This window comes from Glandiceps talaboti, chromosome 6 (assembly GCF_964340395.1).
Source record: "Glandiceps talaboti chromosome 6, keGlaTala1.1, whole genome shotgun sequence".
In the NCBI taxonomy this organism is placed as follows: domain Eukaryota; kingdom Metazoa; phylum Hemichordata; class Enteropneusta; family Spengelidae; genus Glandiceps; species Glandiceps talaboti.
Genome location: NC_135554.1, coordinates 10085475 through 10104005, shown reverse-complemented (window position 1 = coordinate 10104005; position 18531 = coordinate 10085475). Strand labels below are relative to the sequence as shown.

Here is an 18531-nt window from a genome sequence, read left to right as displayed (position 1 = left end):
GTCCCTCACTCCGTGGCCCTGATCAGCTTTGCATGTTTCGTAACTATAAACTATTAAGTTTGAATCGATAACAAATTCCAAATATAGCATTCGTCATGTTTCGTGGTACTAGACATCTCATCCCGTCGTGTCGGCACAGAACATTCACTTGCTGTCAAAGGACGAACACCCTTTTCAAGGTGTCTGCAATATTTCAGTCGTCTTTGTTAAAAAGAACTCTGCTAGTCTCCTCGAATACGATGACAGCTTCTATCACGTTACCTTCTGGTGTACAAATGCCTATGGTTGGATTAGGCACGTGGAAGAGCAAACCTGGAGATGTTGAGAAGTCAGTGAAGGCAGCATTAGACATCGGGTACAGACATATCGACTGTGCAGCACTTTATCAGAACGAGAAGGAAGTTGGGGCAGCACTGGAGGCAAGATTAGGCTCGGTGAGTTATCCAGCCTCTAGTTCATTTGATGATCAATCTACTAATTATGCAACTATTCAGTGTGAAATTATACATTTGGTCACCTAACCATTTACCAACCAACATATCCACGTAGATATTATCTACCACCCTACCAAGTAATCTATCTATCTATCTATCTATCTATCTATCTATCTATCTATCTATCTATCTATCTATCTATCTATCTATCTATCTATCTATCTATCTATCTATCTACCTATCTATCTACCTACATACCTACATACCTATCTATCTATCTATCTATCTATCTATCTATCTATCTATCTGTTTGTACAATCTACCTATCTATCTACATACATACATATCTATCTATATATCTATCCATCCACACAGAGAGATATACATTATCACTCAAATTATGTGTACCACGTCATCTATACATATATTTTTCTATCCGTACATTTCTTTGTCCAGTTACTCTTCATCTTGGGCAGTTTTGTGTCTACCTCTTTATGTGTTTGCGTGTGTTTCTGTCATTAAATTGTTTCATTGTCGCTGTATCAATTTATATCTATGATCATGTGGCTGTTAGAATATCTGTCCTCCTACCCTTTACATTGTAAATTCTGCTGCAATTTAATACCATGAAGCCGTGTGTGTACGTACATTCACTAATTGATGAACAAATTCAATCTGGACTTTCTAAAAACAAGTGCTGCTTTCTGATTACAGAATGTACAGAATTTAACTAACCTATTTTATGTTATTATGCGACGTATATATTGTTAGCTAAAACTCAGACCACTATAGATTCTCTAAAGTGGTCTGAGGCTAACATGAACCAGATATATTCTCACACTAGCCTACAAATTTAGCTTAAATGATTTACATAAATGCAACTCATTGTTGCACGGCAGTTTGTATCAAATCCTACCAGTATATCTTATTAACCTTAATTAGCATATATAGGGTAGAGGTCAAAATCTATCATAACCAGTACCTTGTGCAAAAAAATGCTTCATATGTACTCTTACGGTGCTTGAATATGATTGAAAATTTTTACAATAAATTGCCCTTTTTTATGTATTTTTTTAGACTTGTTTGTTTCCTTTAATTTGTTTTTACCTTTGTATTGCTCTTAATATCAGCAACGATTATAATATGACAAATGTATCACGAACATAATTATGAGAAGATTTTGATAATTAGCTGATTGATTGGTGATGTCTGATGTCAATCAACACAATTATTCACCACTCGTGAACAAAACACATACAATAAATGTATGTCTGAAAATGGTATACTACCAAACCAGAAGACCTATGGAGTTTTTATTACTAATTATACAAACTAAATATGGATGGATGGATGGATGGATGGATGGATGGATGGATGGATAAATAAATAAATAAATAAATAAATAAATAAATAAATAAATAAATAAATAAATAAATAAATAAATAAAAATAAATAAATAAATAAATAAATAAATAAATAAATAAATAAATACAATATGTGGGCACACACACACACGTACATAAATGAAATGTTATATTTTATCTCACTGTAAACACAAATAAACAGTTTTGTGTTTGAATCCTCCTTAAAGCTTGTTCAGTAGACAGTGATGTCGATTTGTATCCAAGGTGAGATAAATTTATCACTTATATGCTTTATAAGTGATACATTTATCACTTATATAGTCATTGTATATTGTTACTTCTAATTTGTACCAAAAGAAAATTAATTGAGACGTAAGAAACATCGTGCTGCCTAAATAATTGAAAATCTATAGTCACTATGATTTGGTAGTATTTCAACCTTGGTCATCAACTCAATATTTTTCTGTTTTCAGACATTGAAACGTGAAGATGTGTTCATCACCTCTAAACTATGGAATACTATGCACGCTGCTGAAGATGTTAAACCTGCATGTCAACAAACTCTGAAAGATCTTGGATTGGAGTACCTAGATTTGTATTTGATGCATTGGCCAATCGGTTTCCAGTAAGTTTAGACACACTACACAGACAGACAACCACGTATAGATAAATATATAGATGGATGGATGGATGGATGGATGGATGGATGGATGGATGGATGGACGGACGGACGGACGGACGGACGGACGGACGGACGGACGGACGGACGGACGGACGGACGGACGGACGGACGGACGGACGGACAGACAGACAGACAGACAGACAGACAGACAGACAGACAGACAGACAGACAGACAGACAGACAGACAGACAGACAGACAGACAGACAGACAGACAGACAGACAGACAGACAGACAGACAAAAACAAACGCACAAACAAACAAACAAACAAATACACACACACACATACATACACAAACAAACAAACAAACAAACAAACACTTCCATGTTACTAGTCTAGCTGCTAGATCAGACAGCTGTGCTTGACCTCTCGGGCTTATATATGATTACTTCAAAAGCGACCGAAAGTTGCCACTGAAGACGCCACAAAAATAGGTACTCATCACCTTTCGTCAGCGCAGTTCCAAGGTTTTTACTGCAAGACTACCACAATTAACATTGCATGGCCATTGGTAATTTAGCGATGGTGTTGTGGCGTATTTCAGGTTAAATTTTATAGCGTATACAAAAGCTTCCCTCGACACTTGAGATCCAAATGTGACCCAGTCTGTGTTTTCTAGCTCATTTTTTTATACTGGTTCAGAAATGTTCCAAAGTTGGGTTTCACCTGAATTGAAAAATGATCAGAATTTTATGTTAACGGCTGCAACTATTGTTACTGACCGACTTCCTTCTCCTTGTAACACAGGAAGACTGGAGCAACTTTCCCCAGTAATCCCGATGGGACTATTTTATTTACTGACGTCCCGTTCATGGAGACTTGGGCCGCTATGGAAAAACTAGTGGACGAAGGACTTTGTAAGCAGATTGGTCTATCCAACTTCAACAGCAAACAAGTAACTGAAGTACTAAATAACGGTCGAATTAAACCAGTTGTGCTACAAGTAAGTTTTTTTAGAAGATACTAGCTTATTATGTTATATTACGTGTAATTTTATTTAAGGTTCACAAAGAAATATTATTTGGTTCCGGTATCCCAACCCAACCTATTTTCCACCCTAAACTTCTTTAGGTAATTCGAAATTATCAAAAAATAAAAGTATTTGCTCCAAAAGTCGCGCCAGAAAGAGTGAGATTTGATGACGTCATGGCCTATGTGATCAAAACAACATGGTTGAATACAGCCTACAACACAATGTCTTCATAAAGTGTGATGAGAAGTCTGTTTTAAATACGAAGAGACCATTTGAACAGATCCTCGAAGATCAAAAAAAAAATCCTACCTACACATCATATTGTGAAATTGGGCGTATTATCGAAACCACAAAATTTCCTTCTTCGCCTAATAAGGCCTAAAAAAATTGTTTGGTTCCGGTTACCCGACCCCACCTAGTTTTTCCCTGCCAACCCTAGACCTTAAAAATAATGAAATCGCGAAAACTGTGAAGTCTCGCGAGAAATAATGAGTGCGGAAACTGAAGTCAGCTTTAAAAAAAATAAACCTGTTATTCTTCCAATCTGTAATGGCTGTACACCTGATGAGAAGAAAACAATAATTAACTCACGTCAGAGAATATATGGAAAACAACGGAAACATAACTAACTGAACTAGCCACACCTACACATAGAAATTAACGCCTATTTTTTAAATTGAGCATAATCGGATAACCACATAATTGTGTGTGATCATATGTATATTGTATTATGATTTTAATATTTGTTGTGGTTATAACTTGCTACATATTAAGATACCATCACACGCTAGTAGTAAAATAGTTGGTTATAAAGCATTATATACACTAGTATTTATTCGATTCGATGGTGTAACTTTCCTTGAGACACGCAATAGGAAAACATGATCATGGCCGATAGGGTAAAGGCAAAAAGACAACTTAGCTTGGGTAATTGTTTTGACGGTGCAGAATCCAAAAAATAAGGCACAATTTTGAGATTTTACCCCTCAAATTTTACGAATACTTTTTGCCTTTTGACAAAAGTTAGACAAAAGAATGTTCAACATCTTTCGGTAAACACACAAATACCATTATTAAAATGTGAATAGTAAATACTGTATTCAGTTTTTGAACATGTTTGTGGTTCATGTATATTGAAATTGATTGTTTACAATTCTACTAGCTATTTCTACTTCCTTTCATTCTTGTGGGATTTACATTTCAATTCAATTCAAGGGGAAAACAGGAATAGACAGGTTATGAACTGGTTACATTTGATTACGTTATACCGTTCACACCCTCCTAAAAACAAATAAAATATAGTCTATGCAAATTGGAAAAATTTACATAAAGACACTATTACATTTGGTTACGTGATTTTGTTGAAACCATCCTAAAATAAAATACAATACAATAAAGGCCCATTTAGAATAGGAACACCTCCACTCAGGATTGAAAGAGGTCGTTTTAGGGGCGAGGTGGGGCGAGGTGTTACATGCTCGCCTCTGTGTGTTATGTAATGCAAATTCAATTGAGGATGAATCTCACTTTTTATTTCACTGTTCATTCTATCATGATTTAAGAACACATTTTTACAATATTACACTTGAGTCTAATCCAAATTTTGTAAACTTTAATGAGACTGAGAAATTGCCTAGAGCAACTTGTAAATTTATTCACAAAGCTTACACCAGAAGGTGTAATCATCTTTATATAACAATGTAGTATGTTACTTTCCTTTACTTGTTATGACTGTCCTGGCCTCTTTGCACCCCTTATTTTTTAAGTGCTTTATACGAGCAATTCAGTTTTGTAGTGACTAATAAGCCCGGTGGGCTGGGTGATGTGTTTGCTTTCTGATATTGTTATTGCCAATTTGTTAAAATGTATATCACATGTCACTATAGTAAACAACCTTTACTACTTACTCCTAGACTACACAACTTGATAAGAATTGATATAAAAGAACTCTCATATCGATGGGATTCATGAATGATGATTGATTGAATCACGAAGGCTGCAATTTACCACTGTGCTTTGAAATACAAATCAGTCTGTTATTCCATATTGTCAATGTTCTCGTCCACTTTACTGTCATTTCCACTTTTTATCATGGCAAGATGGCATTTTTTAAATAACACTTTGAAATAAAAAATATTATAACTATGATTAGGCCTCAAACAATAATTGCTTGGTTCCGGTAACCCGACCCACCTAGCATTTTACTGCCGACCCTAGCTCTTTTTTTTACGTATTCGAGAAAAAAATAATAAAATCGCAAACATTTTAAAGTCTCACGAGAAATAGTGGATGTTAAAACTGTCATCAACTTAAAAAGACACTCTAAAACTGTTCTCCCATTACTGCTCCCAATCTGTAATGGCTGCACATCTTTTTTATTAGGCCTTATAAGTAGAGACACATTCTAAATCCCCATCCCAGAAAATTGTGTCTTAAATCAAACATGTAATCGAATTTTATTTCATTCTTAGTTGTCGTTTTAGTTATCGTTCCGCGTTTTTTCATTATTGAACGAAACATTGGCATGCAAAATCTCTCGTGAAGACAACATGGAATATACATTTCCATATTTTTACCACCCGTAAGGTTATGTCTCTCAGTCTGTCTGTCTGTTTACTTGTCTGAATATTAATTAGTCATTTACATAATTCATTGTTTTTAGTAATTGGCTATATATTAAGAAGACAAGCTCCAAATTCAAAATCAACAAACTTCACAGGAAATGTGCGCATTTATATGGTTAATATATGTTTAATTACCAAAAATCAATCGCGCAAACTTTTTGGACATAAGCGTTTGTTATTTATCATTGCAAACCACGGACTCCTTTACGGTACCGTCGAAACTTGCCGTCAACAGGTTAAATTCGCGCAGAAGAATAACAGCTCTGATTTGCGAGAATGTGGTTAACGTAATGGACCAAGTTACATTAATTTGTAGAATGCATACCAATATTATATTATGCTATGACTAAGTATTATTCATTGGATATTTACCAACATCTAATCAGTTCTTGCCATTAACATATGTAAGATGCGTAGCAAATGTCATTACAATTAATGCAGTAGTTTTTTTAGATATCGTGTCCACAGACAGACAGACAGACAGACAGACAGACAGACAGACAGACAGACAGACAGACAGACAGACATAAGTTTCCCTTTCAATATAGGAGATAAAAATATCCTATATCCAAAAATGTCGGAAATAGCTGACACGGTTGAATTGAATGTTGCATATAACCATACAATTACATGACGAGTGTATTCTCTATCTTAGGTTGAATGTCACCCATACTTCAATCAATCCAAGCTCCTGAATTTCTGCAAGGAGAAAGGAATCGTGATGACTGCGTACAGTCCTCTGGGTTCTCCTGATAGACCTTGGGCTAAATCGAACGACGTGGTTGTCTTAAACGATCCCGTTTTGAAGAAAATTGGAGATAGATATAACAAGAGTCCCGCACAAGTGGCATTGAGGTATTTTTTTTTTCACGCGTTGTTTTGGTGTTCGAATATTGCCTGATACATCATACACATTCGGTTGATTTAAAATGTTAATGTCTGATCGTGCTATCAGTTGTCATGAGTAAAGACTATATCATGTGTCGATCGATGAATAGTAAATTATATCATATTTCATTCTATCGAATCCCCGAGGAGATAACTAGATTTTTTTAACAATGATATGTCCATTCGTCTCCATATATAAATAACATTATTAGTATCGCTAATGATGACAACAATAATGTTGACGCAGTAAACAGGTTCAAAAGGTTGAAACTTCGGTAATAGAGCAATGTTTTTTGACACACAATTATTAAGTTAAATTTTCATTTCTGCGTTTCAGCAACATAACTATTACCTTCCTTAAGGACAAACTGACGATGGTTACTGTTCACCACTAGATGGCGGTAAGGTGAATAACTGTCTCGTGTGTGACTGAGTCAAAATATTTCCCAAAACCATTTCTTTTAATAGATTTATTTCATTTCCAGATTCAATGTCCAAAGAGGTGTTATTGTTATTCCAAAGAGTGTTACTCCATCAAGAATTCAACAGAATCAAGAAGTATGTCTAATAATTATTCAACATGCATTTTCCCCTTCTTTACGGGAGAAGAATAATGATTTAGATATGCTAGTAAATGGATATCAAATGAGACTATTTAATTAGGACACAAGAAAATGTATTGAGTTGAAAGAACATCCATTCATTCATACATACACCAAAACACATACATACATACATACATACATACATACATACATACATATATACATACATACACACACACATACACACACACACACACACACACACACACATAAATACATACATACATACATACATACATACATACATACATACATACGTACATACGTACATACGTACATACGTATACGTACAGGCATATTTATTTTTAGGCGAATACCCCTAGATAGATAGATAAGTATAATACAACCTTTTCAAGTGTAAACAGTTATATGACTGACATTGCGCCCACGTATTTATCGCACAGGTATATTTAGTTTGTAATATAACTCTAATTCCACAGTTGTTTGATTTCAAACTGAGCGAAAGTGAGATGAAGACTGTTGAAGGTCTGGACAGAGGACCTCATGGACGTGTTTTAAACCCTATGTTGGAGGTAAGACAACAACAAATTAACAACTAATTAACAATACCTTCTCTACTAAGAGTATGGGTTAGGCCTAGAAAAGATTTTTTTGGTCCCCGCCTAGATTTTCACTGCTGACCCTAAATTTTTACGTATTCGAGAAGAAAATAATAAAATCGAGAAAATTGTGGATGAGTAAACTGACATGAACTTAAAAAGACATAAAACTGTTCTTCCAATCTGTAATGGCTGCATATCTGATGGGAAGAAACCAATAGCACAGAGACCTTATGGAAAACAACGGAAAACATAGCTACCTGAACTAGACTCTAACATATTAATATATATATATATATATATATATATATATATATATATATATATATATATATATATATATATATATATATATATATATATATATATATACAAAACAAGGAAAACTAAGAAACAAATAAGTATATTTGGTATAGATGAGAGTCTCGTCTTCGTTGTACGTACCCCATATTACAGTATGCCATTTAACTAAGTCGATTAAATTTCATGTACTTACGTTTTACTATCTGTAATTTACCTCCTTCCATCTACATGTATGTATGTTGTGATTATGTTGTCTGTCTGTCTGACTGATTTAATTCAAAGATCTTCAAACGGAATTTGATATACACATTTGTTGCAGTAGAACTAAAGAGCCCATGGGCGAGATCTCCGATTCTATTTATGAAATCTCAATAATTAATCGACCTATACAATGTTCGGTCAGCTGGCCTGGTGATAGATCTCCTTGTGTTAAACTGATGTTGAGCACATCTCCACACTCCAACCATAGATTGTACTCTTTACATAACCCACAGACAGTGCAGTTTCTTCTCCCTGTCTATGCATAACTTTTAGTCTTTCAAATTTGGAATCTCTCATTAAAATTTACAATTGCAATATTTTGCCAATATCGTCAATAGTTATTGCAATATTGCAATTTTCAATGTTAGTGTTTGATAAATGTTCACATTAATTTGATTGGTTAATTATTTTTTTAATTAGTGCAATCTACTTGGTTTTGAACTACATATACTCCACATTACAGGCAGCGCATATCAATAATAATAATACTACCAATATTAATGATTACTTCATTCGTCATGAAAAGCATAACGTTTCCTTTACATTGACAGGAACTACATAGCCACAAAGATTACATTTAATCGAATAATAAATCCATTTAAAGTAAAAAATCACAATACATACAAATAAATAAATAAATACATTTAGCAGCGATGACATGTCATTAATGAGTTGTGATTGATCTTGGCATGAAACTAAACTTAAACCTGTTTGTACATAGTTTTGATTTTTATTTATGTCAGATGGCCCATGACAGAATATGCTTAGTTATTCCATGACACGTTATGACTGTATTTTCAGATCAATGGCAAGGTGATACCACGAGATGGACAACATCAGTATTACCCTTTCCATGAGGAATTCTGAGAAGTTTGATTCACCGTCAACCAACTGATGAATGAAAACGTGCATTATAAGATATGCGTTATGTCCAGAATGCACTTTTCTTAGATTGTAGCTATAGATTGTAGAATTTTCTCATTGTTAAAATGATTACCTATCAGCGATAAAACTAATTAAAAACCAGAAATTGTTATGTATGTATGTGTGTGTATGTATGTATGTATGTATGTATGTATGTATGTATGTATGTATGTGTGTGTATGTATGTATGTATGTATGTATGTATGTACGTACGTACGTCTGTATGTATGTGTATGTATGTATGTATGTATGTATGTATGTATGTATGTATGTATGTATGTATGTATGTATGTATGTATGTATGTGTGTATGTATGTGTGTATGTATGTATGTATGTATGTATGTATGTATGTATGTATGTATGTATGTGTGTGTGTATGTATGTATGTATGTATGTACTTGTATTGTGTGTATGAGGTCACTCCCTTCCACACATAATTGTCCCACGGATCTATGCCAGAAATTTCACTCAAAATTAAGTTATAACAATTCATTGAAAATTAATGTTCATTACAAAGCGATGAATATCAAAACTACTTTTCTTTGAACAACCAATTGTCACAATTTTATGACGTTATTTTGACGCAACAGGTCATGTGACCATGATCGTTCATGTCAATATCAAAATGACTTGTTATGTATTTGTAATGGGATTCGAGGAAAATAAGAAATATTCTGGAACGACATGTTACCTCATGCTAAATTCCGATTCCAATACATATTTTGTCTGAGTGTGTGTGTGTGTGTGTGTGTGTGTGTGTGTGTGTGTGTGTGTGTGTGTGTGTGTCTAAAAGGTTTGTCCTATGGCTAAAAATTGCAACAACAAAAAGTTACCAAGACCATGCATTACAATTCTGGAGGGATTTTGAATGTCTATTCTCTTTGTTGCCAGCTTATCAATTATGTAATTAGGCAAAAAATATGGATATATGAAACATATTATTATATTGACATTAGAACACATAATTTATTATATTCAAAAACTTTAACTTGCTGAGCCATATGACATACCTTAAGTGTGCGTTATAAAAAAAATATTCGTATATTTCAGAATGCTATCACTTTAAATACTGTGAATCTCGGGTGACTAGAGATACTGTGAATCTCGGGTGACCAGAGTCACAACTTAGTGCCCTGTTAATGTTATAATGTTCGGAGCAGGCAAGATGTACGAAATATTCATATTAAGAAGGTTGTCGGGACTTGCAAAACGATATCCAACAGTTTTTATCAATTCGTTGCAATACTTGATATTTTCTATCTGCATTATTGTATCCATAGACATTTTTGTTCGCCACGCCTGCGCCGTCACTTTAGAATTGCGACTCGTCTCGTATATACCTTTTATTGTGGTTTTAGTATTTTCCTTCAACCAGGTTGTGAGTTGAGAAGGGACGTTTAGGCCAAGGAAGTCGTAGATTTTTCTGGTCATGATTAAAGGTTGGATTGCTATGTCTTCGTACCGAATGGCAATATAGTTATGTAACATCCAACCCCTCATTTGTTGTCCCACAAACAGATCTTGGAGTTGCGACTCACAATACGATGCAGTTGTGCGCATGCGTAAATCTGTCTTATTTCCCGCCATAATTGTACTGGATTTAGCATTGTCTACTCCAACTATAGATGACATTCGACCTCTTGGATCTCGAATAAGGTGTATAAGTTTTAGGTTGACGATGGGGTCTCTCACAAGTAGTGTCACATCGTTGAGATCTTGAGAACGGATAGTTTTGATGGCGATGTGCTTGTATTGTCGGCAGCGTTGTTTAATTTTATCGATAGTAAGGTTTGCTCTCGCTTGTTTTGACTGCGACATAAAATACCGTATGTCATGACGTCTTCCTATCTTCAAGGCTGAATTGAAGTCGTATTTTACATCATTAATATAACACTGTGATGATTTTGACTGGAATCTGCACGTGTAAATATCGTGAAATAATTCCATTAATTTAGCGGAAAAAGTTCGTTCATACATTTCTGAAGTTATATTCGTATCGTTTTCCATGCATGCTCTCTTTAATGACAGTCCTGGTTCAAACACGTACAAGAAGTCTGGGTTTTGTCCGAACAACTCCGAAACAAAGGTTGACCCTGTGCGATATCCACCTAAAATTAATACATTAGTGTGTCTGTCTCCTCTATCCTCATTTTCTATTCTTGATAGATTATAACTGTCAATGGCGTGCTCATCATGCCTGTAAGGGAATATAAACACACATTCAATTATACCATGTAGTTACAAAAACTATTCATACTAAAAAGGCAATATCGAAATTTTTCAAAAACCATTCATGGTAGAGAACTGATCATATTTCTTTATTATCTAATTGGCGGTTATATCAAGACCACTGTGACATCTTGTGTGCCCTGTGTTTTTTTTTAAAAGCTGGTGTGTGTTTTTCTAAATCAATTTTAAAATTGTTCTTTTGTTGGTTTTAAACAAACTTTACTATGGCTACCTTATTAATTATTTATGAGTTTGTTCTACTGAGCGCCCTCAAACGGTGACCCTCCGATTCCTCGTTCCCCACCCACCATGAAAAAAGACTTATCCTACAGTATCAGCCCACTATAGTGAACAATGGTCTGGGACTGTAAATGCACGTGGTGTTGGTGGAATCTTCATACAAAGACTCAAAGTTCAATTCGTAGTATAAAACCTTGTTAATAACGGTTTTATTGTAGATGTCGTTATTGTGAGCCATTATGTAATTATAGGCTATGTATTATTCTAAATGTATGTTAGGGTGCCCCTACCAAATTCTATAGTTATCATTGTATCACAACGGTAGGTTGGGCAGCTTCTTTTGTTTATTAAATTTTAACTGTATGATGAATGCATGTTAGTTATACTTTCAATTCGTAAAATCGTGTGAATTAGAAATGACAATAAAGTCAGAGGAAAACGGTGAACCATTTGTTTTGTGAAAGTGGTGATATGGATGAGGATTGGGTATTTATTTTGGATTTTAAATTGATAAAGCAATTTTATCACGACTGCGTGCTTAAACATCACTGTGAAACAAAATAGACCTGGTCCCTCTTTGTAACTCAGTAATTTGCAAAAAGTTTCACTCTAGATCTGATTTTTCAACTAGAAATTCTTGATAAAATTGTTTTCTAAAATTAAAAATCCAAATTACCAATTCCTCAATCTTAAGGCCACTTTAAATATCCCAAATTTCAGGAATGAACGATAATTTTCGCTCAGATTCGCGCTCGTTGGGTGTGATTCTTTATAATCATGCCGTAGAGGGCGTCTGTTTTATTTAATTTCGCCAGCTTGAAGAAACGTATGATTGGTTGGTTGGGACATGAGAAACATAGAGTTTAGTAAGACTGCTCTTATCGACCAGCAACCGTCGGCTAGATTAATTACAGTAAAGGTTTGAGTTTTTAATTATGGTACATTGTAGTTTATAATGTGGTATTACCGTATATATAATGAAGTGATCCGTATGGTAAAGCTGGAGACGGTGTGGTGACGGCATATGTGCCAGCATATTGAACGTAGTGGTATTTATCAAGAGCAAAAGTTCTCAATGAACGGTTACAAGGCTGTGTTAGAATTAGCCATAGACTTCATCATTCATATAGAATTGAACGCCGTGTTTGATTTTGGCCTCAACTGTTGTAGTAAGGTTTGTCCGATATATCATGAACAATAACATAATAGACTTTTCGCTAAAGCACGCCCAATCTTTGATAGAAACGATTAGGCCAAATAAAAAAGTGTGTTTCCTATAACCCGACCGACCCAAATTATACCGTCGACCTTAAACATTTGCATATGCTAAAAGGTAAAATTATGACAATTTACTTGTATTTCCCTGGAGACTTCTTGCCAAAATATTACCTTTGGTTACTTTTTTTAATCACATTCCAGAGAAGCCCACGTCGTTCATCGTTCTAGTTACAACTGTTAGGGTTTGAAAAGAAACCACGATCGCTAGCTCGAGCTTTTCATGAAACTTCAAAATCAACAAGCTAGATATTATCACACTTACCACGATGCGTTCCGCTGAATTGTCAAATTCTCTTCCTTGTATCTGTATTTCGACTCGCTATTCCCGATGTTTGTGTAGCTTAGTAAACTGCTTGCCATCTTCAATACTGGCCTGTATACATTGTGAGGTGTGAGACCCAACAGTATTACAAGACAAATTGTGTATACAGTTAACAGGATGAATCCGCGTGTCAGGGTTGATCGCATTCTTAACTGTAGATTAGTGGTCGAACTTTAACAAACGTGTATACTATTTGCTCAGTGACAAATGCTGGTACCGGGTGAAATCGTCCGTAAACGCATGATGAAAATATACAAACTTAGTTGTTTTGTGTTACCTACAAAGCAAATATTCACTCCGTTGCTCGGCAAATGTAACACAAGTGAATATACAGTTCTTCTCTTCCATAACGGAGGTAACACAAATTCTCGCTGTATGAAATTAAAACTATAATTTATTCAAATTAGGCACACTATGGCATCGATATTGATTTATCGCTTACGTCCAGTCACTTAACTCCAAGTGGTATAGTAATCAGAACAACTGCTATTGTTTGTGCGTTATTCTATTTTCTCTGTATGTGTTTAATCCAGAAGCTTTCACGTGTTTTGTTTGTTAGTATGACGGATTGAGCTTACAGTGGCAGCTCAGCAAAGCTTGATCGAAACGCCTTGGTCATAAACACTTTACTTTTCAAATGAAATTGCTTTGTGTGTATGTATCCATCCAGGAGTGATTGGCGAGCAGTATTTCAGCTTAATTATCCCAAACGAGATACTTTCAAATCAGCAAATAAGCTGACTTGAACACTAATGCAACGTGAACAGGAATGGTATGGATATAAATTAGATAGAAGAAAGACAATTACCAACAGTTGTTAATATATGACTACATACTAGTATTATTCTTATGCATTGAAATTCATGATGATTCTCATTTGACTATGTTTATTAATTATTAGAGACATCTCCTTATGCATGTGAAATCCACATCCTGTGTAAAGTAATCTCGTTCGGAGTATTATTGTAGTTGGCTATCACTGTTATTTTAATGTGTTATTGTACCATATAATTTATATCTCCACTGTAGTGTAGGTGAAAGAAGGGGTGGCTAAACTAATGCTTGAGTTTCATTTGGCGCCGGGGGCTTAACACTTTTTGAGAAGAGAGGGTGAGAGGAGCTACAACATTTGCTGAACAGTAAATTGTGTACATTTCGTAACTGCAGCTATGCAGACAAATTACAAGAGATAGTATCAAGATGACTGAATAAGTTCTATCTAAACTCAACCTGAAATATTTTGCTATCATTATATTTTCGTTCTGATCACAGGCGTTTCTATATGACTCCTGCAATGGTAGTATATGTACAAATATTGCTTTCTAATACAGAGTCAAAATCATTTAATTTGTATGTATACATATAATGGGAATATTGATTAACGTTCAGTATATGCAAATACCATGGGGAGGGTCATGTTTTACAAAATGGGGCAAATGGGAGGGTCACTTTTTATGAATGGAGAATTGGGGGAGGGTCGTGTTTTTCTTAACAGACCATGTGTGATTTCCTCCGGCCTTCCCCCCTGTAAATACTGAAGGCTCCCCTACCTTCTCATATGACAGCCAATCATCAGCACCTGTTTATTTCTAGCCCGGTCACTTACCATCTGGGTTTTTTTTCGCAAGGTTTGTGTAGATTGGATAGATAAGTGTGGAAATAAAAAAACACACCTGTTGTATGGTTAAGGATTATAATAGAACATATACAGTGTAATTAATTACGTATGCTTTCTGATCAGCTCGGCCCTTCCGTTGGTTTCAGATAACCCTTGGGTGTATCTGTCGATAAACGTGTATTTATTCCTCGGTCGTCGCTTTCTACTTGCACGTCACCGTCTTCAAGTTGTTATCGCTGCAAACCGACATTCCGTTACCGAAGCTTTCTACAAGTGTGGAGTTCACAACCCAAGTTCACCAGCAACACTGACTGACTTTAGTTATGCTTCCTGTACGTGTAATGTTCAACAGAAATACAAAGAAACTGTATTTTACGGCAATGGTGGCACTGACTATTGTAGGGGTCACCACGATCATACAAAACTCGTTTGTTTTATTCCTCGCGACATTCCCATCAAACGACACAACGAGCTTGACGAATATACAACAACCAAATAGAAATTGCACTTGCAGGTCTACGTAAGTATGCATGACTATAATTGACTCGTTGGTAAATCACTCTTATATTTTTGTCAAAAATGACATGGCATTAAAATATTGTTACCCACAAAATCTTGAATTTGTCGGCGAAGGGGTTATGTTGATTACATATATTTAAAATATTTTTTTAACAACTGTTTTATTTCACGGACACTTAGACCAACAAATAACATGATATTCAGAAAAAGTTCTTGTGACCTAGTCTGAGTGCATGAAGTAAACTCATAATCCGCTAGTCGACTTCCTCTGTATTTTTTCAATAAAGATACTTCGACATCGAAAACTGGCGGGAAATATTTCTACTTCTACGCCATGACGAAGCACTGTACATCCAACATCTTTTTGGTGCCACCTCTTTATCTACCATACACATTCAAAATGAACTAACATGACCTATGCCCCTTGACTATTATGCACATTATATAATATGACTGAATAGTACTGGGAAGTCGTAGGTAGAAACTTTCCTATGTCGACTTTCTTCTTTAGAACATATGTTACATTTAAAGTTGAAATAACGGTTTTCCTTTTCAATAATATTTGAACACATATGCCATGTTTCCCTTGTAAACATACTATCTGTCTCCCTTTGGAGATATTTTCTCAGGAATTATTGATGATATAGATTTTGTTAGTTTGCCAGTAAGGAAACTCATCTAATTTTGTACGCTGAAAGCAAAATTACCACACGTTGGAGAGTTCATTACCATATTTAATAAACGAGTATCTCAGTGTGAAAACAGTATTGCTATGATAAATCCACGCTAAGCTTCCTTTCCTAAACAAATTGGACTCCTCTGATATAAGGTATTAAGTATTTATGAATAACTGAATCTGATCATGAAATGTAATTTTTGGAGAACATGGTTACATACGATTGTTAATCTTTGCGCACCAAATAAAAATCACAAATACTTGTGAAAAATACTTAGGCCATAGTTGAATTTCATAATCATAGCATAGCATAAGGCTTTGAATAGATTTTTAGGGAAACTCTCAGTGAAAAACCCTAACCCTAATACCCTCTGTATGGTGTATTTGACACAAACTCCATACCACAATTTAATTCTATGCAATCTGACGTAAATTTGGATGTAGGAATACAACTAAATTTCTTTCTTTGTCCTTTATTATTTACTTTTTATTTTGTAGTTCTGAGAGTGATCACATCGATGACTACAAAAAAAGGAAGGAAATAAAAGCAACTCAAGGAATCGAACCATATTCCTACATCCATCATATTATATTCTATTCCACAATAATAATAATATCAATTTATTACTATAGTCATCTAGGTGACGTAATATAAATATAGTCATTATGGGAAACAAATTCGAAATTATTGCAACGATGCTAACCGTATTACACCTGTCCTCGCGATCTTGTCCGACAAATCGAATCGTTTCAAGTTTTTCAAATTTATTATTGTGAATTTAATTCTGTATCAAACCAACTCTTACAGAATCGATAACTAAAACGGTGTCCACATTATTCTTGTTTTTCTAGGTCCTTCACATATTTACCCATTTTTTCTGTTTATTTACACATACAGGAGTATGGAGATGGAAAGTGCTGACGTCACCTCGGCTGATGACGTGTTTACAACTTCTACAACTGCCAGTGAAACAAAAGAATCATCTAACAGAAATCGTGTCAACGTTCTCATCCTCGCCTCTCATCGCACCGGTTCAACGTTTACGTCAGAATTATTTAACATCAACACAGATTTTTTTTACGTATTTGAACCGGGAAAGATTTTATATCATAAATGTTCAGAGAAGTCGACAACGAAAAACTTGATTTTTAGACCCAAGCTGATCGAACTGTTGCATCATATATACACGTGTAATTTGACGTCATCAGTTACTGAGTGCTACGTAACCAAGAGTTATGGAAAATTTGACGTTCAGAACACAATCATCAGAAAGTTTTCAAATGAAATGAAGACAAAACCTTTACTTTTAGACGTAATGGATACATGTCAAAGACGAAAACACATTGCCGTGAAAACTATTCGTATATTTGACTTGGAAGATGTTATCCCTTTAATACGAGACGTAAACTTAAACTTGAAGGTATTGCATGTAGTACGAGACCCGAGGGGTATAATTTCGTCAGTAATCAACCTTCGTTTTCGGAAGAAAAATATTTCTCTCGCTGATCTTAATAAAGTAATATTTGATAATTTAGCGATATATTGTCAATCTGCGGTAAAAAATATAGCAATAGGAACAAGCATGGGTGACTGGCTATTTCATCGTTATCACTTACTTCGTTACGAAGACCTTGCCCACAACCCCATTTCAACAGCGCAACGGGTTTATGAATTTCTGGGACTTGACCTACCAGAGACGGTCGCGTCCTGGCTTCGAGAAAATACAGACCATCGTGCAGGAAATATGTACTCAACGACGCGAGACTCAGACGAAACTGCACAGGCGTGGAAATCAAGCCTTTCCTATGATGTCATAAAGGAGGCTGAGTCGACAAATGGATGCAAAGAATTTATGCAATGGGCTGGCTATAGACAAGTAAAAAATGACAAAGAACTACTGAACAAATACGATTCTTTCTTGTTACCCTTTAAAATCCCCAAAGACAACCACTTTCGCTCAACAAAAACAGAAATGGGCAAAGTTCTCGGAGGAGACTTTGAACAACTGTTTCGTAGGCGCATTGCAGAT

The 18531-nt window shown here is 35.1% G+C and overlaps 3 protein-coding genes across 3 annotated transcripts in view; 2 read left to right on the top strand and 1 right to left on the bottom strand.

Annotated features, from left to right (window-relative positions):
• The first annotated feature begins 239 nt into the window (after window positions 1-239).
• Window positions 240-9561, top strand: LOC144436679 (aldo-keto reductase family 1 member A1-A-like). The gene is made up of 7 exons (XM_078125523.1): window positions 240-434; window positions 2272-2423; window positions 3228-3423; window positions 6733-6932; window positions 7451-7523; window positions 8011-8103; window positions 9496-9561. Exons 1-7 carry the CDS (start codon window positions 240-242, stop codon window positions 9559-9561), a joined length of 975 nt encoding a protein of 324 aa, XP_077981649.1.
• A 1183-nt stretch (window positions 9562-10744) lies between these two features.
• On the bottom strand, window positions 10745-13726 carry LOC144436813 (carbohydrate sulfotransferase 1-like). Its single transcript, XM_078125672.1, has 2 exons — window positions 13629-13726; window positions 10745-11816 (listed from the first exon to the last, which is right to left on the bottom strand). The coding sequence occupies exons 1-2, from the start codon at window positions 13724-13726 to the stop codon at window positions 10745-10747; spliced, it is 1170 nt and encodes a 389-aa protein (XP_077981798.1).
• Window positions 13727-18084: 4358 nt separating this feature from the next.
• The window catches only part of LOC144436812 (carbohydrate sulfotransferase 1-like), a 456-nt gene continuing 9 nt past the window's right edge, over window positions 18085-18531 (top strand). The window contains exon 1 of the mRNA XM_078125671.1: window positions 18085-18531. This exon is cut by the window's right edge and continues 9 nt beyond it. Coding sequence (XP_077981797.1) covers window positions 18085-18531 — 447 coding nt within the window.